General features: G+C 43.2%; 1 protein-coding gene and 1 long non-coding RNA gene across 2 annotated transcripts in view; one reads left to right on the top strand and one right to left on the bottom strand.

Annotated features, from left to right (window-relative positions):
- On the bottom strand, window positions 1–26,142 carry LOC129822878 (uncharacterized). The gene is made up of 3 exons (XR_008754543.1): window positions 25,791–26,142; window positions 15,805–15,869; window positions 1–103 (listed from the first exon to the last, which is right to left on the bottom strand). It is a non-coding gene; the product is annotated as an uncharacterized LOC129822878 (long non-coding RNA).
- rsu1 (Ras suppressor protein 1) overlaps window positions 3,651–27,569 on the top strand; it is a 33,103-nt gene continuing 9,184 nt past the window's right edge. Inside the window, exons 1-8 of the mRNA XM_055881366.1 lie at window positions 3,651–3,884; window positions 4,078–4,189; window positions 4,852–4,902; window positions 10,478–10,598; window positions 13,757–13,875; window positions 15,139–15,221; window positions 17,389–17,503; window positions 19,032–19,164. Coding sequence (XP_055737341.1) covers window positions 4,081–4,189; window positions 4,852–4,902; window positions 10,478–10,598; window positions 13,757–13,875; window positions 15,139–15,221; window positions 17,389–17,503; window positions 19,032–19,164 — 731 coding nt within the window. The 5' untranslated portion in view covers window positions 3,651–3,884; window positions 4,078–4,080. The remainder of the gene's footprint in view (window positions 3,885–4,077; window positions 4,190–4,851; window positions 4,903–10,477; window positions 10,599–13,756; window positions 13,876–15,138; window positions 15,222–17,388; window positions 17,504–19,031; window positions 19,165–27,569) is intronic.

Here is a 27,569-nt window from a genome sequence, read left to right as displayed (position 1 = left end):
TACAACACTTTTAATCCATTTGAAGCCTTGTCTTCGTTCAGCTTTGACTAAACTGTCTTCAGATCCTCTTTTTTGTAGGAGCCACATTTCTCCACCACGTAACCTTTTAGAAAATACAGACAAGAACAAGAGACAACCAATTATAATTTATGCCATTACCAATAATCTGCTAACAGAGGTCACATAAGATAACACAGACAGGGCCTCTCGAGTGGCATAGCGGTCTAAGGCACTGCAAGGCGTTACTACAGACCCGGGTTCATTTCTGGCTGTGCCACAGCCGCCCGTGGCCGGGAGTCCCAAAGGATGGCACACAATTGGCCCAGCGTCGTCCGGGTTAGGGGAGGGTTTGGCCGGTGAGGCTTTTACTTGGCTCATTGCGCTCTATTAACTCCTTGTGGCAGGCCGGTTTATATGGACCAACATCGCACATGGGAGCAGCGATGACGTCATCCCGTCATCTAAAATCTTGACAGACATTGGATGAATAGAAAATGTTTATATCTTCAGCTGTGAGATATAAACGGCTAAACAACGACATGAAAGTATTCAAAAAATATAAAGGAAAGTTACATTTACAGATGATCCCAGCATAAGGGCTGTGAAAGACAGAATAACGAATGATTAGAGAAACTACTTCCTTTTTTGTGTTGGGTCATTGTCCTGTTGCAAATCAAATGATATAATCAGTCTATATATAGAGGCCTCTGTTTTTCTGTTTTGCTGTTTTGCTGCAGAAATCACCAGCCCCAGCCTACCCTGAAGTGAATATAGTTGTCTCCCAACTAAGTGGCAAACCAGATGGGATGGCGTATCGCTGCAGAATGCTGTGGTAGTCATGCTGGTTAAGTTGTCTAGAATTCTAAATAAATCACTGACAGTGTCACCAGAAAGCACTCCCATACCATCACACCTCCTCCTCCATGCTTCATGGTGGGAACCACACGTGCGGACATCATCCGTTCACCTACTCTGCGTCTCACAAAGACACGGCAGTTGGAACCAAAAATCTCCAATTTGAACTCATCAGACCAAAGTACAGATTTCCACCTGTCTAATATCCATTGCTCGCGTTTCTTGGCCCAAGCAAGTCTCTTCTTCTTATTGGTGTCCTTCAGTAGTGGTTTCTTTGCAGCACTTCGACCACGAAGGCCTGATTCACACAGTCTCCTCTGAACAGTTGATGTTGAGATGTGTCTGTTACTTGAACTCCGTGAAGCATTTATTTGGTCTGCAATTTCTGAGGCTGGTAAATCTAATGAACTTATCCTCTGCAGCAGAGGTAACTCTGGGTCTTCCTTTCCTGCGGCGGTCCTCATGAGAGACAGTTTTTAATATTTTTTATTTTTTATTTAACCTTTATTTAACTAGGCAATTTAATTTTAGCACTTGATGGTTTTTGCAACTGCACTTGAAGAAACTTTGAATGTTCTTGAAATTTATTTGAGCTGTTTTTGCCATAAAATGGACTAGGTATTTTACCAAATAGGGCAATCTTCTGTATACCACCCCTACCTTGTCACAACACAACTGATTGGCTCAAACGCATTAAGAAGGAAAGAAATTCCACAAATGAACTTTTAACAAGATACCCCTGTTCACTGAAATGCATTCTGGTTGAGAGAATGCCAAGAGTGTGCAAAGCTGTCATCAAGGCAATGGTGGCTACTCTGAAGAATCTCAAATATTAAATATATTTTGTATTTGTTTAACACTTTTTTGGTTACTACATGATTCTATATGTGTTATTTCGTAGTTGTGATGTCTTCACTATTATTCTACAATGTAGAAAATAGTAAAAATAAATAAAAATCCTTGATTGAGTAGGTATGTCCAAACTTTTGACTGGTACTGCATGAATGACTGCATTCTCCCTAGCAGGACCCATAGGCACCCGGCACTCACAGCCCTGTCCCCTGTCCCTTGTGCCTTCCAATAGCTAATATCGTTGTCTCCCTTATGCGCACACATACACAAGCACACACTTTTCATCTCATGTTTTTTTCTCTTTCCTCTTTTGGATGTGAATTGAGTAAAGTTAAATATTTTACAGTGCAAACAGAGAGTGGCCCTGAATCCCAGGTTTCTCCCCGGCACACAGTGAAGGCAAAGTTAATCTGTGCTGCAAGCATCTGTTGCCACTCACCGTCTGCCAAATGTAATCAGTCTATATATAGAGGCCTCTGTTTTGCTGTAGAAATCACCAGCCCCAGCCTACCCTGAAGAACAAGGGCACATAAAATGAGAGGGAAAGAGTGAAAGGAAGAAAGAGAAAGGGTGGGAAGGAGTGAGAGAGAGAAACACGACTCAGGGAGTGTTGTATGGAGGCTCGTCAACCCAACACAGCCAAGCGCGAAGAAAGTAGCACTCAGCCAGGGGAGCCCTCTAGGTTTACCTCCTCCTGTTCATGCCTGTCTAGGTGTTCTACGCTGGAGGAAGAGCAGGAGGAGGACGGGGAGGAAGCTCAGGTTGCAGTGTATTGTGTTATGGTGCCGTGTCTGAGCCAGGACACTAGGAGCCAGGCCAGAGAATGTGTCTCCCATGCAAGGTAATGTTAGTAAGGTATTACTACTATAGTGGGCCAAACTAGGAGGCTTGAGAGCTGATACTAGGAGACAGCAGCTGCTATGGACTGGACTGACTGGCACCTGCCCAGGAATTCTACTACTATTGTGTGATGTATTCTTAAACTCTGTTTTTCATCATGTGAAAGAAAGAGAAAAGTTATTTGAAGGAAAGAAACATTCTTTGTACACTGTTATGCCCAGTTTTGGTTGTTTAAAAAAAGTATTTATTAATGAATGATTAAATTGCCTATTGTTTAACCCTCAATCCAATAGATAGCCTACATATGGGTCGTCACTAGTGACCACAGCCAGAAAGTCAAAGTTAAAGTATAATTTTAAACCTAACCCTAACTTTAACCCTAACCTTAACCACACTGCTAACCTCATGCCGAACCCTGACCTTAAATTAAGACCCCAGCTAATTGTTGTTTTCATAAATTTTTATGACAGCGAATTTTGACTTGGTGTCTGTGGCAACTACTGACAACCCTATGGCACAGCAATGAACATAGAATAAGTATTTATAAATTGGGAAAAACGCAAATAGATTAAACAGATTTGTTAGATATATTGTTTTATAATAACCTGTAGTTTTTATAATAATAGGAATATAATAATTCAGAAATAAAATATAAAATAAGTCGTTTTTTATTTATTTGGTTGAGAAGTTAACAGTCCAATTAACATTTAGCAAAAATAATATATCTATATCTATATACATATACACTGATTATATACACTGATTATAAACTGTTAATTTTCACAGATTAGCACAATTTAGTTTAACCCTAAACCTGTTCAAATCAGTAACATGTTGATTATTGCTTATTAAAATGTCTATGCGAGCGTTCATGTAATTTTTACAATCTAGACTATCCGATACAGTCAATGATGCGTCGGATACAGTCTATACTGTAGAAGAAGATACTGTATAAGAATTTTGCGTCGTTCGCTACATTGTTTCACTGCGGAGCATATTTATGTTGCACCATCCTTCTATCCGATTGGCTGAATAAGGACAACAGCGCATTCGGTTAGGAAATACCCGTGGATCCAATTGGATATCCTTGTTAACGTTCTCTTTTTTTCTCTGGGATTGTGGAAAACGATTGGATAGAAAAGGGAACTATGCTCGAAGAATGTTTGGGATACGTTTGGGTTGTAGGAAGTGCCCTTTTATGGCATGCAGAACATTTTACAGATCATCGCACATCAACTTCCGGTTGGGTGTGTGCAGACGCTTAGTCTAGGAAGTAAATTGGAAATATCTCTCCTTTTAACACAAGAATTGTTCACGGAATTAATACCGATCGAAAGGTAACCATTTCCATCGTTTCCGAAATACAATGGGCGGTTTTCTAACGTATTTTACTTACGATAGCCTATTCCATATTATCTGCAGTCAATCTAACTTTCTTGGCCATGTTTATAGAAAGTAGGATATCCTGCTCATTCAAGGAAAAAGTAGCAACTCAACTAACTCCTTGACTTTCCCCTGTTTACGTTGTAGAAAATGTCCAAGTCTTTGAAGAAAATCGTAGAGGAGAGTCGGGAGAAGAATATACCCGAGGTCGATATGTGCGACAGGGGTGTATCAAACATGTTGGACATTCCAGGGTTATGTGAGTAGGGGCCTACCGTTGCTGTTTCTTGCCATTTCCTTATCTTCTCTATGGAAAACAGTTGAATATGGCTTGCTGATTAGTTGACAAGTAGAATCAGGTGGACTTGTCGGTGGGGTACTCGAGGACCGGAGTTGGGAAACGTTTGTCTAGCCCTGAATTCCTATTGGTTGACTCTGGGGATTATACAGTATTAGGCCTATATCAACATAAGGCTGATGATGTAGCATATAAATATGAAGCAAACAGTGCCTTTGTGATCACACTTTTCCATGTTAGTCCATACTAGCTTGTATGCCAAATTGATTTACTGTTGCCAAATGTATTTTTCATAGTAACTGTTACTTGGTTTATGTTTGGATTTGGTCAAATGAATAATTATTATAAACGGTGTAGCCTTCAAACTGCTGCATGCCTTATGCATCTGTAGGCCAAACAGTAGATTTTTATTATAGGATTGGTCAGATAGACTCTTGTTTATTTGAACAGGGAGTTCATTTTCACACATTCGGTCACACTTTACATGACAGTGTCTTTGTTACAGGAATAATAGGCCTGATTAGATACAGTAAGTACAGTTGTAGTAAGTAGGCCTTTTGTGAGTAATTCCTCAGATAATGCTGGTTCATGTATCACGTGTCCTTTGTGTTTTTACTTTGCAGTTACACTGTCCAACATTACCCAGCTGGTTCTGAGTCACAACAAGCTCACAAGTAAGTTCTGACGGTTTAACTGTTGTTTATTCAGCTGTGAAGCAAGCAGACTTAGACCCCTTCATGTCCCTTCAGTATTCTCCACTTTGACAGACAGATGTCTCAACCAATGTTCCCTCCAATTGTTTGGGGCACTGAGCAAATTTTAGGTCTTGTGAGCGGAAACTTGAACTTTGAGAGAATTTTGTGCAACTTACAGCGCGTTTACAGTGAACACTGAGGCTGTACTCTTAGTTTTAGACAGTAGCCAATAGGCTATTGTGGCTATTTGAGGACAATGTAGGCCAACCAACAAAACCAATTGTGTGAATCGCAGAACATTTTCACATGGAAATAGCTTTTGATTTCTATGATATAGCCTACAGTAGCCTATATGTGGTGTTCAATGCAGGACTGCATTGCATGAGACTTTTTTTTACATTATGAAGTGCTTGACATTAATTAATGATTGTTGACTTGGTCTGTAACACCATGGGCCAATTAGGTGACTGTAAAATGCATTGTGTTGTATGATGCAAGAAACCACTTTTCAAAGTAAAAGTTATTATTATTACCATACAGAGAATTAGATAATGTAGGCTACCCCTCTGCCTATTTATTTATTTGCATATTCAAGCCTGTCTCAAAATACAACACTGGCCCTTTTAATTAAGACATAAGCTTTTTACCTGACTGGCTTTTCAAGGAGATCTTGAAATGTAGCCTACACATTTTGTGCTCTTGTAGGAAGCAGTGACGTGCGGCTCTGTGCTCTGATCTGAAAAGCAGATTCACTTGTGGGTGATTGAAAGACCTCTTGTGGGCTACACCCTCCAATAGAATCCTTCTCCGTTGCACTCTGGCTCTGCCTACAACAAAATCACACACTCAATCTTGCAAAGTTAGATTTGTTTTGGTTAGTTACATTGAAAAGCGGCTGATATAATGTTGATTCGATCACAGAAAAAAACGTTGATCTGTATTGTGCCAACTAATGAGGCGAACTCAGTGAAGTTCAGTCTCCTCTTGCGTCCCTGCGCGGCCTGGCATTTCTTCTGTTTGCCAGTCCTGGAGGAGGTGCGTGGCTGCGCAGGCGGGCCGCATAGAGGGAACATTGGTCTCAACCCTAGTTTCTGTCCAATTTGGACATACTCTGAGTGTACAAAACATTAGGAACACCTGCTCTTTCCATGGCATAGACTGACCAGGTGAAATATTTGATCCCTTATTGATGTCACTTCTTAAATCCACCTCAATCACTGTAAATTAAGGGGTGGAGACCGGTTAAAGAAAGATTTTTTTAACCTTGAGACAATTGAGACATGGATTGTGTATGTGTGTCATTCAGAGGGTGAATGGGCAGGACAAAATATTTACATGTCTTTGAACAGGGTATGGTAGTAGGTGCCAGGCGCACCAGTTAGTGTGTCAAGAACTGCAATGCTGCTGTTTTTTCCCCTCCTAACAGTTTTCTGTGTGTATCAAGAATGGTCCACCACCCAAAGGACATCTATTGACACAACTGTGGGAAGCTTTGGAGTCAACATGGGCCAGCATCCCTGTGGAACACTTTCAGCACCTTGTAGAGTCAATGCCCTGACAAATTGAGGCTGTTCTGAGGGGAAAAGGGAGTGCAACTCAATATTAGAAATTAGTTCCTAATGTTTTGTACACTCAGTATACACATACGTCCAGTGGCCAGTTTATTAGGTACACCACCCAGTTTACATGGTAAATGGTTTGCTCCTACAGACCGTGAGACACGTGTACATGGCTTGCTATATAAAGCAGACAGACAGGCATCAAGGCATTCAGTTACTGTTCAAAGGAATGTTAGAATGTGCAAATGTAGTTACTTTGAGCATAGTATGTCCGTCAGTGCCAGGTGCGCCGGTTCCAGTATCTCAGAAACGGCCGGCCTCCTGGACTTTTCACGCACGACAGTGTCTAGTGTTTACAGAGAATGGTGCGACAACCAAAAAACATTGTCAGCGGCAGTCCTGTGGGCGAAAACAGCTTGTTGATGAGAGGTGGAAGGAGAATGGCAAGAATCATACCAACTAACATGCAGGCCACAAACAGGCAGATAACGGCACAGTACAACAGTGGTGTGCAGAACGGAATCTCGGAACGCACATCTCGTCAGTCCTTGTCACGGATGGGCTATTGCAGCACACCGGGTTCCACTCCTATCAGCTAAAATCAAGAAGAAGCAGCTCCAGTGGGCACGCGATCACCAACACTTGACAATTGAGGAGTGGAAAAACATTGCCTGGTCCGACGAATCCCGGTTGCGTCATGCTGATGACAGAGTCAGGATTTGGCGTAAGCAGCATGAGTCCATGGCCCCATCCTGCCTGGTGTCAACGGTACAAGCTGGTGGTGTAGAGGTGTGGGGAATGTTTTTCTGGCACACGTTAGGTCCCTTGATAGCAATTGAGCAGCGTTTCCATGCCCTGAAGAATTCGGGCTGTTCTGGAGGCAAAGGGGTTTCGATCTGGTACTAGATGGGCGTACCTAATAACCTTGCCACAGTGTATATTATTGAAAGAGTTATTTTTACAGAATTACATACATACACAGCTATGAATGGCAACTCAAGGGTGTGCAATTGTGCTTAGTACCACTAGAGGGCACACTTGTGCTGTAGTACTTACCTTAAAAGGCTCACTTTCCGAGATGAGCATTGGAGACCAAGGCCTGTAGTCAGCTTGAACAACGAAAATTCTGCTCATTAGTCAGTTCACTTTTCTGTGTTTTAACTGGGGGTGTTTGACAAAGTATGCATTTACTTGAGGATTTTTATTTAGGATCTCAAAGCCTAGGTTCATGTGTGTTATGAGTAATTTAAAGAAGAACATAATTTAAGTTGCTAATATGTTTATTACGTTATTATGTTGTTATTGCATTAATATGACATAAAGTCAGGTAACATAGCAACGTAATCACAAAGGGTGAGGCAGAGAATCATGTCTGTCTGTTAACTAATGTATCATCTGTACAAGAGTCTGTAGTTAATTTTGGGACAAGCTCACTAGGGATACACTTGAAACAAATGAACAAAAAAAACGCAAGATCTCTCTTGGCATCCTCAGTCAGGTTGGGTTGATATTGAAACTAATCTAGACACCAGCTCAGAGTTCCCATCTAACTACCTGCATCATGTTGGCACATTGTTTATCACATACTGCTGGTATCTTGAGTTTCCTGTTCTGTTCCTCACCCTAATCCCCATTTTAAGATGTCACACATTGAGATTACATCCATTATACATTTCTCTCTCCATGCTATTTATAGCGGAAGATCAGAGACTTGTTTTTGGAATAGCTAATTACCATTATCATCCATGCCCATTTACCTGCAGGTGTTTCAGGTGCGACCATCTGATCCGTCTGTTAGCAATAATGTTCATAGCTGTATCTATTTAGTTTTTACACAGCAAATCACTGTATTGTGAATATGGAGCTGTGGTTTATGGCTTTACTCTTCGTCTTGCCGTACCTCTACTGGGTTTTGCCCCTCTCTCCCCTCCATGGCTCTGATCTTGTCCTGCCTGTTTTAAAGCGCGCCCAGATATAAAAGATAGCGTGCCGTCTTTTTGAACTTTTCAAGGTAGTCAGATATTACAGTGACATTTGGAAAGTCTTTCATTAGAGAGGAGGAAGAGGAAGGTGACGAGAAGGGTGATCTGGGTGAGCAGGGTGCTTACTTAGCCTATGGGAGGGAGGGAGAGAGAGAGAGAGGGGGAGCAGGAGAAAGAGGGGAAATGAGATGGCTGTTGCTGCTTAGCTAAAGGTTGGGACCGTTTCCCTAACACGTCTCTCCCCTATTACCATCAATCTATCTATCTGATCATTAACAACTCCCGAGTGTCACAGGGTCCCCATGCAGGCTGCACCAACCTGAACCCAGCCTCCTCCTCACACACACTCAAGGGGCACCCACTTAATACCATACACTTAATATCACACGCACACACACACTATTCTCTCTCGCTTGCTCTCTCTCCCTCTCATTTATCTCCATTGAGACTAGCAATTAAACACAATTAAGCATAAAAGTGTTATTTGTGGTACGAAATCGTATCGTTTTCAGCATGTCTAAGAGTTTAACTTTACTCATATGAATACAGGGCAGGTGTAGTAAATGAATAGTGTGTAAAGAGATTACTGGAGTGTTGTATTGATTGAGGCGTAGGCCTAGATCTGCGTGGCCAGGTCCAGTACTCTGTGACCCTATGTTCACTCTGCATTGATTCAGTGGACATTCACAGATCTATTGAGACTGAGCCTGAATGGAATTGATTTTGTGGTGCGGGGTAAACCACTGGGATAGATGGAGAGAAATGGACTCTAAAAGTCCAGGGATCGGAATCGAGTCACGATTTTTCACAACTCAGGACTCCACTCTAAATCAATCAGTGATGATATGGATTCAGACTGGACCGGTTGTGACATGGACTTGGATTCAGACTGGACCAGTTGTGACTTGGTTGACAAAGTCTCTCTCCCTGGTATACTTTTAATTCCACATGCTACTAAGCTTTAGTTACAGACTACAGAGATTACACACACACACACAACCACTAGCGCTGGGAATTGCCAGGGACCTAACAATACAATATTGTCACGATACGATAAGTATTGCGACTCATATGATTGTCACAAGTCTATATTTACGGGATTCGATATTGTGATTTGATCTTCCAATAATATTGCTCACTATATGACTGCTGCAAAGAGTGAAGAGAGCATGAGAAAATTAGTTTTGATCGGTCATGGAAATAAGTGCTGAAAACAAACATGTTGGCTCACAATTTAAAAAGAAGATGGAGAACAAGCTATAAGATGAACAATACAGGAGTTTTGGCGCAGGTACAGCCAACTAGTGCTAGCTAACGATACCTAGCAACAACAACAAAAAATCCAAGTATTGATAAAATATTGTCCTAAATAATATTGTGATATGTAACTGTATCCATTTTGTCCCTCATCACTGAAAAGCCCACCCCTCAATGACTAGCCTTTGTGACATGTTGTCCCTGTGATATGGAAACAGTATGGCAGGGGCACGTTCAGTCACACTGATCTCCCCAGGGACATTCCTGTCAGGTACACTTGTTCTGTTTGTGTACCCCCCCATCCCTTCTTAACCAACGCCTCCATTGATCAGGCCTCTAATCGGATAGAGGCATCATCTCGTTATCTCCCTATCGATCTCTGTCCACCTCTCAAAAATTGACTCGTGGAGGGGAGGAAAGGATGAGGAGCAGGAGGATAAGGGTGAGAGCGGAAAATAGGGGGAGGTGTAGGGAACAAAATAAATGGCCCCATCATTAAAATGTCAAACCTCTGCCCTGAGTGCCCTGGCCATAGAGCAGCTAAATGAGCCATCAAAGACATACAGGATGATAATTGGCTTGTTAAGACACTGTACCATCAGCCTGACTATAGTGGTTCTTCAGCTGGTCATAGGTTGACTCCATGGTTGTGTTTTAAAGTGATGAAAGAGTATGCAATGTTCAATAACAAGACTGGGAGGAAGAAATACTGGTGGTCTGTATTTTTATTCCATGTTCTTTCTGTCTCTCTCTCAGCCATTCCTGCCAACGTGGCTGACTTGAAGAACCTGGAGGTTCTCAATGTGTTCAACAACCAGATAGAAGAGCTGCCCACTCAGATCAGCAGCCTGCAGAAGCTCAAACACCTCAACCTTGGGTAGGCCTCCGATTTTGTATTTTTTTATATTTTTATTTCCTGTCCTGTGTGTGTGCGACTGTGGCTCTTCAGCTATGCCACTCCTTCATCCTCATTCCAAGCTCACAAAGCCTACGTTGTCAGACAGGTGAGAGAAAGAGGGAAACTGTTAATTTGAACACTTGTTTATTTGCGGGTCTCTCTCTTCCCCTCAGGACATGGCTGTATCTCTGTGCTCAACTGAATTGCTGTTGTCAGGGCAGGGATCCTGTTATTTTCTCATCTCCGTTTGTGACACAAATCACTTCACCCCTGTAATTTACCCTTAACACTTTACCCATCACTTCACATTCACATAGTGGAATAAACCACTATCAACCAGTATGCACACATTTATTCTAGAACAATTTAGATCACACATCTGGCTAATCAGTGTAAGAATACAGCGTATGCCATTTCTTCATGTGGTGATCAGTCGATCTATGTAATGCCATATTAAAGACTGGCAGAATTTACCAGCTTGCAATAGGTTTGATTTGATTAGATTGAAGGACTATAGAAGACAGCAAGCTATGTTCCCTACCTATACCAGTCTGCCAAAGACGATGAATCTTAAGCAATTTCAGTTCTCAGGTCAAATTGTGCACAGCACAAAGGGACAAGGCTAAACCCAAGAATGGTGTGCGTGAGGCATGGTGTGTAACTATCTATTTTCCAAGACAACATCGAGAGGCCCAGAGAAGACTTCATATTGTGTGTTTCTGTCCTCTGTGAGCATTTAAAGGAGGAACACAACCTGTTTTCTCTGTTTCCTACGCTCATCCTCTCGTCCAGTGCTCGACATTAACGCTTTTCCTTTTGTCTGCGACAATTACAAAAATGTGTTGGACAAGAAGAATATCGATTTAAGTTGTCAAAATGGACAAGTAAAGACTTTTTTTCACACAAATCACAATATCAAACAATTACTCAGATCAGAGGCCAACATTGGCATAACATTCAAATACATTTTTCATGTACATAAATAAAAAGGTTAGGAAGTGTAGGTGATACGCACATTGGCTACAGCCTCATGTCCAAACCGATGCTGACATGAGGGAGGCGACAGAAAATGTAGCCAAACTTTAATGAGACTTTTAATTACACAGATATCGGCTAAACGCCAGTCATGTTTGACAAAATACAATGAAGGATAATTCACATTAACGTCTAAAGACTTGATTCTGTCGACGTACTGGAGGCACCGCTCGTTCAGATGTAATGGTCGAGTGAAGGACAGTGCCTGTTGCGCCCCGCACCTCTCCCACCTTGAACCTGAGCGGAGGCGGTCAGCATTTCAAAACGATTCCACCGTAAACGTAATTGTTTTAAAACCTGCATGTTTTATGTCATTTTACGAAGCATGACTTGTTTCAAAGTAGCCAAATTATGACCATAGAAATGTTGAGGAAATTATTGTTCTGTAGGTTTTCAAATCGACGTTCTTTTATTGTCCAGCAGCCAAAGGCATAGTCCTAGTCACGGCCGTTTTCCTTTTCTTAATTTCTAATGGATATTTTCATCTCTGTCACGTGAAACCGCTTGTGCGTGGCTGCTGCGTTTGTGAAGTGTGTTTTGATAATTGCATGTTGGAACGTTCGCAAATATCCTACAGCCATGTATGCGTTGTTGAGCTTTATAATATAAAGAAATAAACCTCTATCGAACTTTTTAAGCTAAACGGTCTGATCTGTTGCATCAGCCTCTTTTTTTATGTGCAGTGGTTGTATGAATTTTGGATCTGTCTTTCCAGAACATTCCAGACACTGTAGACATATACAAAAGTAATTGGAATGTTGAAATATTTTAAAAGCTACCAAGGGTGGCCAACCATCCTCCAGGAGAGCCTTAAAGGGGCTGTGTTGTATTCAGAGGCTTGAATATGCAAAGATGCCAATAGGCAGTGCAGCCTACATTCCTGTCTGATTCTCTATGGTAAAACATATGGTAATGTGTTTTATTTTGTGGAGTGGTTCCTTGCATCATACAATGATGTCAGAATAGTGTTACAGACCACTTTTTTTTGTTATTTTGGGACAAGTGACTTGTGCTTTTGGACAGGTAAAAAAAATCTGTCCTACTTGTGTTTTCTCCTTTCTCTTCCTATGTTCTACTCCAGTTCAGTCACAGCCCAAAGGTGTGGAATTAACAGTTTGCCCGTTACAGTTTTAACCCCAAATACTTTTGTGGGCCAGACATTGGAGGAACCCCCCCCTCACCACTGAAAGATGGGGGCTGGCGATAAGGGATTGGTCTCAATGTCACGCGGGATTACCAAAGTTTTTACAATCTCCTCCACCGCTCTGACATTCTGCGTCTCTTATGGATTGGCTGTCAGCTGCACCGTCTCCCAACCATAATCTAGGAAACATAAGCCTTGCAGACGTATTCAGGACCCACTGTCCCTTTCAGCGCGGTGTGTGTACTCTGTACTGTGTGTGTTTGTGTGTGTGCAGGCGCATGTGTGTACCTACCAACCTGATCTCATTTGTCAAAACAATCTCTGCCTCCCAACCTGTAATTGCCTTGCAAACATATCCTGGCGTCGCAGAATCAATTTGTTTTTGCTTTTCAAATCCGCCCTGAAAGCAAGGCGCTCCACTGTGTTCCCTGTGTCTTTGAGACGGCCTAGCCTCTTGTGGTGTGTGTGGACATTGATAATGTAATACCTGGAGATGTATAGACTGAGGCTTAAATGGTTGGGCTTAATCAGAACCTGATCTCCGGCTAGACCCAGTGACACCTTGATCCTCTCCTTCTTCCTGAGCTCATTCTATAGAATCCTTAAACAGTTCTGCCACTATCTATAAGAATATGCCTAACACAAAGACTTTATGTGACCTTACATGAGGAAGGTGAGATTACACAATACAATTGAAGAATTAGTTATTTCTCCCAATGTGAACGCCAGCTAGTATGAAAAAAGAATGACTCTGCGTTCACTGTACATTGGATTTACTGTAGAAATAGAGTCACAGGCTCAGGAAACCGATGTCTTCACCATTAGACCAAGTGGAAAAGTCCTCTTGTGCTGAGGGTGACACTGATTTTTCTTCAGTTGAGGACTACTTCAGGACATGCTGTTGTAAAGCTGTGAGTTGGTTTAACTCGTTGTTTTCTAACTGTCATTATGCGTGCAGTATGAACAGGATGAGTGCTCTGCCCCGAGGCTTCGGGTCCCTGCCTGCTCTGGAGGTGCTGGACCTGACCTACAACAACCTGAACGAGAGCTCACTGCCCGGCAATTTCTTCTACCTCAGTGAGTCACTCTCTCTCTCTCACACACACACACACACACACACTGCATCGCACGCACACGTGTACTCAAGTGCGACTGAAATATTTCTCCTGTCACCACACGCAGAGCAGACCACCGTTTTTATTACTGACTCAAGCACATCATCATCATGGGCCTCATCTTTCCAATCAACTCCTCCGTTCCGTCCACCACCCTGGTAAACTCTCTCTGGTAAAAATTTAAATTAAATAAAAAACAACTGAAAATGGAATGTCTTCAACCAAGACCTAAAGTGGGAGCGAGAGAGTTAGGAAGGAAGGGGAGAGCGAGAGAGATGGTCTCCCCCTCTCTGACTGTTTCTCTCTCTCTGAGGCTGCTGTGCTAGCTCTACTAATGGCCTGTTATTTTAATACTGATGATGACATAATGAAAGCACTTCACACAGCAATCAGCTCCATTTTAATCTTATACCCCCCTCGCCTCGCACACTACTTCCTCTCCTCTCCACTCCATCTATCAAAGCTGGAGCAGGCTATGATGCCCAGACACACACACACACACACACACACACACACACACACACACACACACACAGTTCGCTACTAATTCCCTGCCCAAATTAAACAGCCACTGATTAATGAATGAGGTGCATATGATTAAAGACAGAGATACAAGAAGGAGGATGTGCACTTTCATTGTTGCTATTAGAAGCCTGTAATGTGGCTATTTTTGGTATTTTACTTTGCTCCAAAGGATCTGCTTCCCTTAGAGTGACATACCAGGAAGTATGCCTGTCTGTCTGGATGTCTCCCCAAATCCCGATGGAAGAATAGTGTCAGTGAATCTGAAGATGACCCTTTTGGTCTAGTCTGTCTCTGTGTGGGTGTGTGTCTCTGCGTGTGGGTGTGTGTCTCTGCGTGTGGGTGTGTGTCTCTGCGTGTGGGTGTGTGTCTCTGCGTGTGGGTGTGTGTCTCTGCGTGTGGGTGTGTGTCTCTGCGTGTGGGTGTGTGGGTGTCTCTGTGTGTTTGTGAGAGAGAATGAGAGGCAGTGTGAGCTGCTGTCTTCCAGTGTGTCAGTATGTGTGTTTGTTTATATAGACACCCCCCCCCCCCTGACTAGACAAGCAGCAGTAAATCTATGTTTGACCCATGTGTGTGTCAGCTGCCCAGAGCTTGCAAACGGTTATTAATCAGCCGTGACTGGTCTTATTGATCACGTTTCGGCCTGGTTAGGACTGAAAGTCCAGTGCACACACACACTAACCAACTCCTGTGTAAATTGCAGCTACCCTGCGTGCACTCTATCTCAGTGACAACGACTTTGAGATGCTTCCTCCAGACATCGGCAAGCTGGGCAAGCTGCAGATTGTGAGTCCTTTATCTAAATATCTCCCTCTGAAAATCAGTGCTCAATCCTTTCTCTCCTTCGTATTGCTTGGTTGGTTCCTTGTATTTTCTGTCACTTAGAACTGCCTGAATACAGGAGTGACGGTTCCCCACAATAAGGACTTAAAATGGAATATGTGTTTCTCCTATTGTGATGTCTCAAGAATTTTTATTCTGATTGTAGTCGGGAAATCATTGTTTAGTATACAGTTGAAGTCGATAGTTAACATACACTTAGGTTGGAGTCATCATAACTCGTTTTTCAACCACTCCACACATTTCTTGTTAACAAACTATAGTTTTGACAAGTCGGTTAGGTCATCTACTTTGTGCAGGACACAAGTATTTTTTACAACAATTGTTTACAAACAGATTATTTCACTGATGATTCACTGTATCACAATTCCAGTGGGTCAGAAGTTTACATACACTAAGTTGACTGTGCCTTTTAAACAGCTTGGAAAATTGCAGAAAATTATGCCATGGCTTTAGAAGCTTCTGATAGGCAAATTGACATAATTTGAGTCAATTGGAGGTGTACCTGTGGATGTATTTCAAGGCTTACCTTCAAACTCAGTGCCACATCATGGGAAAATCCGCTCGGCAAGGAAGAAGCCACTGCTCCAAAACCTGCATAAAAAAGCCAGACTACGGTTTGCAATTGCACATGAGGACAAAGATCGTACTTTTTGGTACTGATGGTCTGATGAAACAAAAATGGAACTGTTTGGCCATAATGACCATTGTTATGTTTGGAGGAAAAAGGGGGAGGCTTGCAAGCCGAAGAACACCTTCTCAACCGTGAAGCACAGGGGTGGCAGCATCATGTTGTGGAGGTGCTTTGCTGCAGGAGGGACTGGCGCACTTCACAAAATAGATGGCATGAGGATGGAAAATGATGTGGATATATTGAAGCAACATCTCAAGACATCAGTCAGGAAGTTAAAGCTTGCTCGCAAATGGGTCTTCCAAATGGACGATGACCCCAAGCATACTTCCAAAGTTGTGGCAAAATGGCTTAAGGACAACAAAGTCAAGGTATTGGAGTGGCCATCACAAAGCCCTGACCTCAATCCTATAGAAAATTTGTGGGCAGAACTGAAAAAGCGTGTGCAAGCAAGGAGGCCTACGAACCTGACTCAGTTACACCAGCTCTGTCAGGAGGAATGGGCCACAATTCACCCAACTTATTGTGGGAAGCTTGTGGAAGGCTACCTGAAACATTTGACCCAAGTTAAACCATTTAAAGGAAATGCTACCAAATACTAATTGAGTGTATGTAAACTTCTGACCCACTGGGAATGTGATGAAATAAATAAAAGCTGAAATAAATCATTCTCTCTCCTATTTATTCTGACATTTCACATTCTTAAAATAAAGTGGTGATCCTAACTGACCTAAGACAGGGAATATTTACTAGGATTAATGTCAGGAATTGTGAAAGTGAGTTTAAATGTATTTGGTAAGGTGTATGTAAACTTCCGACTTCAACTGGATGTGGATGAATGTCTGCTGTGCAAACAGTACACATTTAATGTTTTATATACATTGACCTCATCCAGAAGACGAGGTCAGTACAGGTGCATCAAAGCTGGGACCAAGAGACAGAAGCTGTTTTTCAATCTCAAGGCCATCAGACTGTTAAATAGCCATCACTAGCACATTAGAGGCTGCTGCCTATATACATAGACTTGAAATCACTGGCCACTTTAATAAATTGAACACTAGTCACTTTAATAATGTTTACATATCTTGCATTACTCATCTCATATGTATATACTGTATTCTACACTGTTCTACTGTATCTTAGTCTATGCTGCTCTGACATTGCTCATCCATTTATTTATATATTCTTAATTCCTTTACTTAGATTTATGTGTACTGGGTATATGTGTAATTTGTTAGATATTACTTGTTAGATATTGCTGCGCTGTCGGAGCTAGGAACATTTCGCTACACCCACAATAACATCTGCTAAGCACGTGCATGTGACCAATAAAATGTGATTTGATTTTATACAGAATGTATAAATCACTATTTTCCCCTCTCTATCCCCCCTCTTACTCCCTTTGTGTTTCTCTCTCGTCCTTCATCTCTCCCTCTGTCTCTCTCATTATCCCCCCTTCTCTCCCCCTATCCTCCTCCATAGCTGAGTCTGAGGGATAATGACCTTATCTCTCTGCCTAAAGAGATAGGAGACCTGGCCCAGCTCAAAGAGCTCCACATTCAGGGCAACAGGCTCACTGTGCTGCCCCCTGAACTGGGTAAGACTGACCACACGAACACACTATTGTACACAGACACACACAGTCACTGTATGTGGGCGCAGGTGTAGTTGACTGCTCCTCTGGTTGGCTGGCCTCTCCCAGCATCGCCCCACTGCCCTCACCGTCCCACTGTGTGTGTGCGCGTGCATGTGCATGCCCCAGACTGCATGCTTCACAGATCCACAAACCCATGAACCCCCACAGAGGTCACCAGGGGTCAACCCTCTCTCTGACAGCCTGTAGAGTACAATGTGTGGACCCTCGCCACTGGAGGTTCTGCAGCTCAACCCAGCTCAGTTTACAAAACTGAAACACCTTCCAGTACAATACAAAGGAAATATTTTCATCAGTTAGTAAAAACCAAAAAAGGGAATGTCTTCAGCCAAGACCTAAACTCGGAAGAGAGAGAGTTCAGGAGGAAGAGGAGAGGGAGGGAGAGATGGTCTCCTGTTTCTCTCACTCTGTGTGTAGAGCTGATTAGAATCTCCCTGTCACGGCTCCCTAATCCCAGTGTCTCACTGCTCTGGCCTTGTTAGGGCCACAGCTACAGCACCAGCCAAAAGAGAGGATGGGAGATGGAGGGAAAGAGGGGGGGAAATTATGTAGCGGGAGAGAATGTTAGAGAGATGGAGGGATGGACAGGCTGCGGGAACGACTGAGGGACGGGGTACTCCAGAGATGGAGCAGAGGGGGATGAGGGGAGAAAGAGATGAAAAGGGAGTGGCCCCTCTAACAAGGAGCAGCCAAGTGCACAGGGGAAGTGCAAGTTTGGGGATAGAAGATCAGGCATTGTAGCTGTCAAGACCACACTGGAGAGAAGAGGGAGTAACACCTACCTCATCCTGTAACTAGGGGAGAGGGATGATGGAGCGGTGGGAAGGAAAAGAGGATAAATAAGGGAGGTGAGGTTTCAAATGTATGTAATATAAATCTAAAAAAGTGCATTTCATGCAGATTTTTACAGTTTAACCATACTGTAAAACCATCAAATCATTCAGCTTCTGAATTCAACCCTAGTTCGTTTTCACAAAAAATTTCCAGACAAAGCTGAAAGCAAGGAGTTGAGTAAGAAGAGCAGTGAAACTCTAGAGTCTGTACAATTATAGATGAACAGCTGAACAACCCAACTGACTAGTTAGCATGGGGCTGCTGGTGTTGGCTTGCTCTGACCAGGCGTAACGTTGGTTGAGGTTGGGGGGACCTAGGGGTTTTAGGTTTTAGGTCCAGACAGCTCTCTCGGTGCTGGGCTAATCAGATGTGTGTTAATTGGTCTCTGAGGTGCTACCATCGACCACATTAGCACCGTGACCCGTCGCCCGCGCCACAATGTTGTCAGAAGGTTGTTCACTCTTTCGCCCTTTCTCTCCCTCTTTCCTCACTCCTCTTCTCCCCATACCTTCATCTCTCCACCCGTTGACCTCTTCCCCCTCCCTCCTTTCCTCCCTGACACACTTTTCTATATCACTCTAAATCTCCTAATCTCTCTCTGTTCATCCCCTCTCTCTCCCTCCCTCTCTCTCTTCAGGTAACCTGGATCTGACTGGGCCTAAGCAGGTGTTCAAGGCTGAGAATAACCCGTGGGTGACCCCCATTGCAGACCAGTTCCAGCTGGGAGTCTCCCATGTGTTTGAATACGTCCGCTCTGAGACCTACAAGTAGTAAGTATTCTAATCTACAAACACCCCTACACCTATAGCAGTAGTGGACTCACTGACTCCGACCTACCGAGGGAGAGGGCTCTAAGAGGAGAGAATGGGACACGTGTGTGTGTGTGTGTTAAGGACTTTCATGCGTGTGACTGTCTGTGTGTCTCCCTCTCCCGCTGGTCTTGTGGCTGTATCATGGTGTTGGACCCTCGCCCTGCCCTGCTCTCTCCTGGGCCCTCAAACCTTTACTTCTCATTAGGGACAGAGCGAGGGATGCGTGGAACCTCTGTCCTCTCCCTCCTCTCCTCTCCTTCCCTCTTTTCTCGTTCTGTTTATTGAGCTGCTGGACTGCCATGTCAACGCAATCCTCCAGCCGAGACCCACTCACTCTTATAGACCTGAGGCAGGGCATCCGTTCCTCTACCGCCGGTGTACAGTATCTTTCTGTTACGTTGTTCTCCTGCTCAGGGCTCTATGGATTTCCATCCCAATGTCAGGTGTAAAAGGGGGATAAATAAAGAAGTGTATGATGTCACTTCCTGCATGATGGCGGATGTCTCTAGGCTCCGACCCCGGCCCCAGCTGTCTATGTCCCAGACTCCCTCAGCGCCAGACTCAGACACAAGGATGGAGAGCTGGTGGAGGGAGGTGATACAGACCTGTAAGACTTGGCCATTGGTGGGAACCAATGTTCTCTCTAAGCCACGCACCTCCTCCAGGACTGGCAAACAGAAGAAATGCCAGGCCGCGCAGAGACGCAGGAGGAGACTGAACTTCACTGAGTTCGCCCCATTAGTTTGCACAATACAGATTAACGTTTTTTCCTGTGATCGAATCAACATTATATCAGCCGCTTTTCAATGTAACTAACCAAAACAAATCTAACTTTGCAAGATTGAGTGTGTGATTTTGTTGTAGGCAGAGCCAGAGTGCAACGGAGAAGGATTCTATTGGAGGGTGAAGCCCACAAGAGGTCTTTCAATCACCCACAAGTGAATCTGCTTTTCAGATCAGAGCACAGAGTGTGCACATTTGTTGATATTCTTTGCTAGTTAGCAAGTTAACCCAGTTATAGATAAGTATAGGGCAGCAATAGGGAGTTAGTTTGGTGGGAGTGACCCAGAGACCAGAGCTAACAGCATGAAATAACACTCACAACAACAGCACAGCCCTGTCTGACAAGCCCTGGAGCTGCCAATGTCTGCTTTGAGTTACCTCTACTGTCTGTTCACTGCTGAGCCCATCTATACTATAAAACCCCGCACACACACACTCTCTATTTCTCTCTCTGTGTCTCGCTCTCTCTTGTAGTATGTTTTTCTGTTTAAAAGAGCCGAGACTTTTAAAGATTTCCTGTGTGTGGATGGGAAGGCTAATTTTAGTCCCCTTATAGAGGGCAGTTTTATTTTGGAGTCTTTGTTTCTGGAACAACCCAGTCAGGTCATTCTAGTTAATGTCTGTCTGTCTAGTTGGTTCTATTAACCCAGAATCAGATCAATTACTATGACGGGCTTGAGGCTTTCATTTTGTGTGTCTGTGACTGGGGACTGGTATTGTAGTACAGTATCGGCACATTCCAAAGCTATTTATGCAATTAAACATTATCTATGCATTTGAAACCCGTAGTTTTGGTAGCTATCTTCTGGGCTCCCGAGTGGCTCCCGAGTGGCGCAGCGGTCTAACGCTTCGATCACACCAACAGCGTCTGTTGGTGTGATCGAAGCAAAAATCTTGAAAACCCCCCAGGCAGACCAGTCATTAGTAGTAATGAAAGTCTGACAGAACCCATCTCTACGTACATTGATTACTTTATTAAGCCTTTTCTGATGTCACTTCCAGCCCATCTTCAAGATACCACAGATGTGTTGAACAAAATTAAGGAATTGAAGAATATAGGTACAGCTTCCTTTTTAGTCACCATGGATGTGGAGTCTCTATACACCACCATTGAGCATCAACAAGGTTTGGCAGCGATGCACCATTTCTTGAGTACCCGGCCTGAAACTGAGATGCCTCCTACAGAATTCATTGTATCACTGACTGAATGGACTCTTAATCATAACATCTTTATCTTTCAGGACCGTATTTTTAAACAGGTCAAAGGATGTGCCATGGGAGCTTTCTACAGCCCTTCCTACGCTGGTTTGTACTTGGGTAAATGGGAAAATGACTTCATTTTGGATCCTTCTAATAACCATTTCTTTGACCGGATTATATGGTGGGGACGCTATATTGATGATGTTTGCCTGTTTTGGTCCGGCTCAGAAGATGAACTTATTTCCTTCCACCAATACCTTAACAGCATTAACCCTAACATCAAACTAACTATGGAATACAGCAAGGATAACATTCATTTTTTGGACCTCGACATTAGTAAAAATGACAAAAGTTGTTTGCACACATCAATCTTTAGGAAGCCTACAGATGGGAATGCCATTCTGAGGGCAGACAGCTTTCACCCCAAAAGGTTAAAAGAGAATATTCCATATGGCCAATTCCAAAGAGTCTGCAGAATTTGCGACCAGGAAACAGACTACAGTGTCAAATCTGCTGAATTGGAGAATCGCTTTTTGGATCGGGGCTACAGCGTTCAGGTCCTGAAAGATGCAGGTATAGGGCTGGATTACTTGACAGAGAGAACTTGTTACGAAGAGGAGTGCCTCGTGATACATCAGAGAGAGTGTATTTTGTTACAAAATACAGCACTGAAGCAGAGAACATTAAAAGAATCATTAAAAATAATTGGGGAATCATCCAAAGTGATACGCTACTACGCCAAGTCTTTCCTGAACCACCAGTCATAAGCTTTAAGAGATGTCCTACCCTAAATGACAAATTAGTCCACAGTTATCTTCCGGGTGACTCTAAAAAAACTTGGCTTGACCACAAACCCAAGGGCTCTTTTAAATGTAACCAGTGCAACCATTGCAGTAATATTGCACAGAAAAAGTATTTTGTTGACACCGCTTCTAAAATGGAGTATTACCTCAAGCATTTTATTAACTGCCAAACCACTCATGTCATCTATAGATTAGAATGTCCACAGTGCAAGGTGTTCTACATTGGACGGACAAAGAGACGCCTTCAAGATCGCTTGGCGGAACACAAGTACGCCATACGGGTAGGCAATGGAGACTACCCCACGGCAAGGCACTACAAGTCCTTACACCATGGCAACCCTGCCTCCCTACAAGCTATGGGTATTGATCATATTCCGGCCTCTATTAGTGAAGGGGACCGTCTTAAACAGTTAAACCAAAGGGAAAGTTTTTGGATTTACAAACTACAGGCCACTAAGTACCCTGGTTTAAATGAAGATATGGATTTCTCACCCTTCCTGTAGGGTCGTGATGGGTCCATTTGCTGTCATCTAGTGGACATTTTGCTCAATTGCCCTCAGCTATGTTTGGACTGTTGTTCATGTTTTGCTGTGGTCTAGTGTACTGTGGAATATATTGCTTTCTTGTTCTGGACACTTCTCCCAGTCATGGTTAGGGTTGGAACTGCCTCTCTGGGTGTTCTGATGCTTCTAGCTTGGAGTTGTATGCTCATGATAGCATAGCTACAGTATTTCACCTTTTCATGTGTATATTATTGCTTACTAGGTGTGTCCAATTTGGTAACCACTCCCTATTCTAATTAGGGCTAATTGGAAAAGCCTTTCAAAAGAGGACATTGTATTCTCCTTTTTCTGTACTCCCAGACGAAGGCCATGCAGCCGAAACGCGTCGGTTTTTAAACAACTTTGTTTCTATTGAACATGCCATACTAATAAAGGCATTTTAATTAATTATGTGAAGAGTGCCTTGGTCCTCCTTTCTTTTTGAACACCAACAGCGTCATTGGATTTTGGTACACCAGAATTGCATTCATTTCCAATGAAACGCTGCGTTTGCCTTGCAGCATTGCGTTTGCAGAGGCAGTTGCAGTGCGTTCGGTGTGGTGCATACATTGGGTTTATCGAATGCATGTGTCAAACTATGTGTAGACGGCTTGACAGAAATGGCAGCAGAAGGGGAATTATGAACTTTTGTTGCGTACATATTCCGATGATGCTGCGTGCTATTTTGCGCAAGGACTCTGGCGGTGTGTTCGACGCGTAAGGCACTGCATCTCAGTACTAGAGGCTTCACTACGGACCCTGGTTCGATCCCGGGCTGTATCACAACCGGCCGTGATCGGGAGTCCCATAGGGCGGTGCAAAACTGGGCCAGCGTCGCCCGGGTTAGGGGAGGGTTTGGCCGGGGTAGGCCGTCATTGTAAAATAAGAATTTGTTCTAAACTAACTTGTCTAGTTAAATGAAGAAAATAAGAAAATAGTAAACTAGAAGACCAGAGATACAGTCTAGGTTGAGGTGGCAAAAAATTGGGTTAGGGGAGGGTTTAGTAGGCCGTCATTGGGAGGCGGACGCAGAACAAATCCCTTTGTTGAATACTTTCATATCCAGCTGATCCTACATCTTCAGAGAGACTCGATCCACACACTGGAACTTATCTTCCTGTGTGTGTGTGTGTGTGTGTGTGCGTGCCTGAATATGTGCTTCTGTGACCTGGTGCAAGGAAATGTCTGTCTGGGTTTATACAAAACTATGGCATCCCACTCTACTTTTGAAATGCAGTAGATTCTGCAAACATACAATATGCATCTATGCACTGTTACGCTCATAGTTCCACCTTTTGTTGCAATCAAACCAACAGCAGTTTCTGTCAATCCAATATAGTACACTTATTTTAGTGTTACGTTTACGAAGTGTACGTTTTCTTGGACGCTTCCCTCTGTTTTGATAGGCGTATGCTAATGTAGCGCTGGCCACTGACCAACGACAGGTTTGATACACACCAATGCCGTCTGCATCAGACGTATGGTGTTGAAGACTGGCATATATTACGAACGGCATGTTTTGATGCACAATCAATGCTGTCTGCATCAGTGATGATGTTAAACGCTGCTGGTCAATGAAAATGCCGGGTACCATAAATCACTACTCAGACAGGCCAAGTCAAACCGGCGTCCCCGCCGCTGAGATTATACTAGACCTCTCGCTTTATCTGTCTCATAAGTCATCTTTCTATTTCCTCATCGATACGCTGATTCATCAAGACAAAAGTGGTGGTGAATGTGTTGTTGGAAACGTCACGGTCTGCTGTTGATACTGGCATTTTTCTTTTGTATTGCAGGGGACTGATTGCAAGTGTCACGATCGATGACTGTTCCTGCTAATATTTTGTATTATATAGTGTTTTGTATTTGTATAAAGTACCTCAACTGTACCTTCGTTTTGGTGTTCTCCTTGGTACAGAATTCAAGGCCTCTAGGCCTAAATCTATTATGAGCTGGCAAAGATGCGTCAATGTTCCTTCCTTCCTTGTCAGTCAGCTTACGTCCTCCTCTTCTGTAAAGTGGAAAATACATTTCTCCAAGAGAGAAAATAAGCATTTGCTTGCAGAAGTTCCGTAGTCGCAAGTCTTCCACAATTTATTTAGATGCCATTCTAGCTTTTTTGTGTTAAAAGGATTTTTAATTACTCATTTGCTAGGAGTGAATAGGTTTAGTCTCTGAGTCTACTCAGTTGGTACATGGGTTATGCTCATCATGGACGTGGTGTGCTGTAGCACTCTCTGTGAAATCACTGTGAGGTGGATTTTAAATAGGCTATTCAGACTATGTGATCCTCATTCTCTGTTAGTGTGTTAACGAGGTGCAGACTTTGTGGGGGATGGTGTTATTAGTGTACTTTCACTTTACTGGTCCCCTTCCCTCTGAATGAGCTCCCTTTGTGTGTGTGTGTGTGTGTGTGTGTGTGTGTGTGTGTGTGTCAGACCTGGGTTCAAATTCTATTTAGGGTTTTGAAATGACTTTCAAAGACATTTTGAAGGTAGTAGTTGAATATTGGAATATATTTGGAAATACACTTGAAATGTTGGCATGCATTTGAAAATATTTAAATACACAGTGTATTTTTAAATCCTCCCCAATTTTTCGTATTTGTGTCGTATTTGGAAAAAAGTATTTATAGGAAGTTATTTGAAAATACTTTCAAATACTTCAAATAGAAGTACGTGATTTGGGGACATTATTTGAAAATACACAGGAAATACATTTTTAAGTAACTAATAATTAAATATGCATGTATTTGAACCCAGGTTGTGTGTGTGGGGGGGTGGGGGGGTGGTAACGGTTATCTCACATTAGACAGGCGTTAACAGACCTCCGGGTTGTGTCTGGTCTCCGAAGGATTCATACGCACAACAGCATCCTTCTCACTTTCCTCAGTGTCCTTCAGACACCACTACTCAAGACTCACTCTCTATTCCTCCTTCTCGCACTCCCTTTTCCCTCTCCCACTTTCTCCTTCTCACTCTTTTCCCTTCTCTTACTCTGCCTCCATCTAGCTCTCTTTCTCCTATCACTCTTTCTCCCTCTTCCCTTCTGTCTCTACATCAGTTTATTCCCTAACATGTCATGGAGTTTATTTTCATTGCTTGCTCAGGGATAAGTGTATCAATGTGCTTTTCAATGCAACGCATGGCAGAACATGTTGTACTTGTTGGTATGTTCTCTTGAACAAAGAATACATTGCAGTTGGTACTACACTATAGAGCATTAGACATTCTGCATGAGTATAGTTCAATCCTACCTTCGCCCCACTAAGGTCTCTTCTATCACGATCACTGCTTTCTCTCGGCGTTGTCAATAGTATCCAGAAATAGCTGTGTTGAGATTTGTCTTCAGTCTTCTGTGGTTTTCTGAAGCCCCAAACCATAGTGCACCACCAGTATACTCATCCGTTTAGTAGCGTGTGTTTTAAGGAGAAGGGTTTGGACTGTTAAGTAGTGCCCTCTCTCCTCTCTCCCCTTCATCCTTCTTAGTTCTTCAAATGAAGTGTGTGTGTGTGTGTGTGTGTGTTTTGGCTTAATTGTGTTTTCATTTCTCAGTCAGCTCTGGACAGCTGTGCAGTGACGAACGCTAGCCACCCTCTCTTATCAGCAACCATTAAGAGAAGAGAGAGAGATGGAGCGAGAGAAATCTGTTGTGTGTGTAAAGGAGCAGAATTTGAGTTTACCATGTGTTAATGCTTTATGATTATGCCATGGCTTTCCCTTCGCCGCTGTCTGTCAGTCCACTAGTCCGGCTGCCAATTATTTCTGTCAAGTTAACAAGCTCCGTATGAAATATGCATGACAGGTGTGCGCACACACACACACACACACACCTGCTGTGAAACTACTACTGCTGGCTCCAGACAGAGACTGAAGCTAAATAGGCTCTAGGTGTATCAGTTAAAAAATACTTTAAACATATTAGGAAGTGTTCTCCTCAATGCTGTGTGGGCATTCGGATCATTAGCAACCAATCAGGGTTTGTCTGGTCTAGACACAGGTGCTCAGCACTTTACAAACCCACCCGCTGAGTCTGCTATCTAAATGGTACCCTATGTAATGCACTACCTTTGATCAGGGTCCATAGGGCTATGTCAGTCACGTGATTTTTAAAATGATGTGTTTTTAAACCATAGACCTCTGTGGAGTTGTTTATTTTTGTAGGACTTTTGAGTTTTGTTTTGAGTCCGACCTCAGAAAGTACAATGAGAGAGGCAAGGTGATAGATGATGTTATCAGGTGTTGATAACTCTGAATTCAACTAACACGTTAGTGTCATAGCGGCACAGTAGGAGAGGGGAGGAAAATCCTTTGCACTAAGCTTCTCTCTGGTGTAGCTAACTAACATCCCCCCCCCCCCCCGACACACACACACACACTTTACCTTAGCATATTTTGTCAGGCGTTTCTGCATGGCTACCTAGCCCTAGTTCGTTAATTCTGCTGAATGTGCTCAGAAGAGTTTTCAGACTTTCATCCTCCGAGCTAATTATATTCATGCATTAATGAATATGCCCCGCCTCGCTGACATGGGTGGACAGGGGCCCACTGGCTACTGGGAACGGCTGCCATTTGGGTCTTTGCTCCCTCTGTGACTAGTATGTGTCTGGAGCTAGCCGAGGCTGAGGAGCTAGTAGTGCAGCTGTCGGTGTATGAAGCTGGTGAAATGGCTGATGAGCTATAAGCAAACTTTGACAATCTCAGTACGGACTGAAGCAGTCAGTGATAGTTGAAACCTGAAAATCGACCTTATATTCACAGATCTAGAGTTTGCCCATTAGAAAGAAAAGCACTTCTCTTCTGTGAAGAAAGATGACAACGTGCGGAGGAGGACAGTGAAGACCTGGCGTGTTATTGTCTTGTAGTGGCAGATTGCAGATCGTTTTCCATACTGTCCTACACTATACAAACCTTGTATAGTATATAACCACAGTACATCAGACCCTGTTATGGTATATAACCACAAACCACAGGGATAGAATAAACTGTCCAGCTCCTTGCCTCAGCCTAAATCCATAGTGACAAGGCCACAGGAA

This window comes from Salvelinus fontinalis, chromosome 25 (genome assembly GCF_029448725.1).
Source record: "Salvelinus fontinalis isolate EN_2023a chromosome 25, ASM2944872v1, whole genome shotgun sequence".
Taxonomy (NCBI): domain Eukaryota; kingdom Metazoa; phylum Chordata; class Actinopteri; order Salmoniformes; family Salmonidae; genus Salvelinus; species Salvelinus fontinalis.
This window is presented reverse-complemented; position numbering and strand designations above follow the sequence as displayed.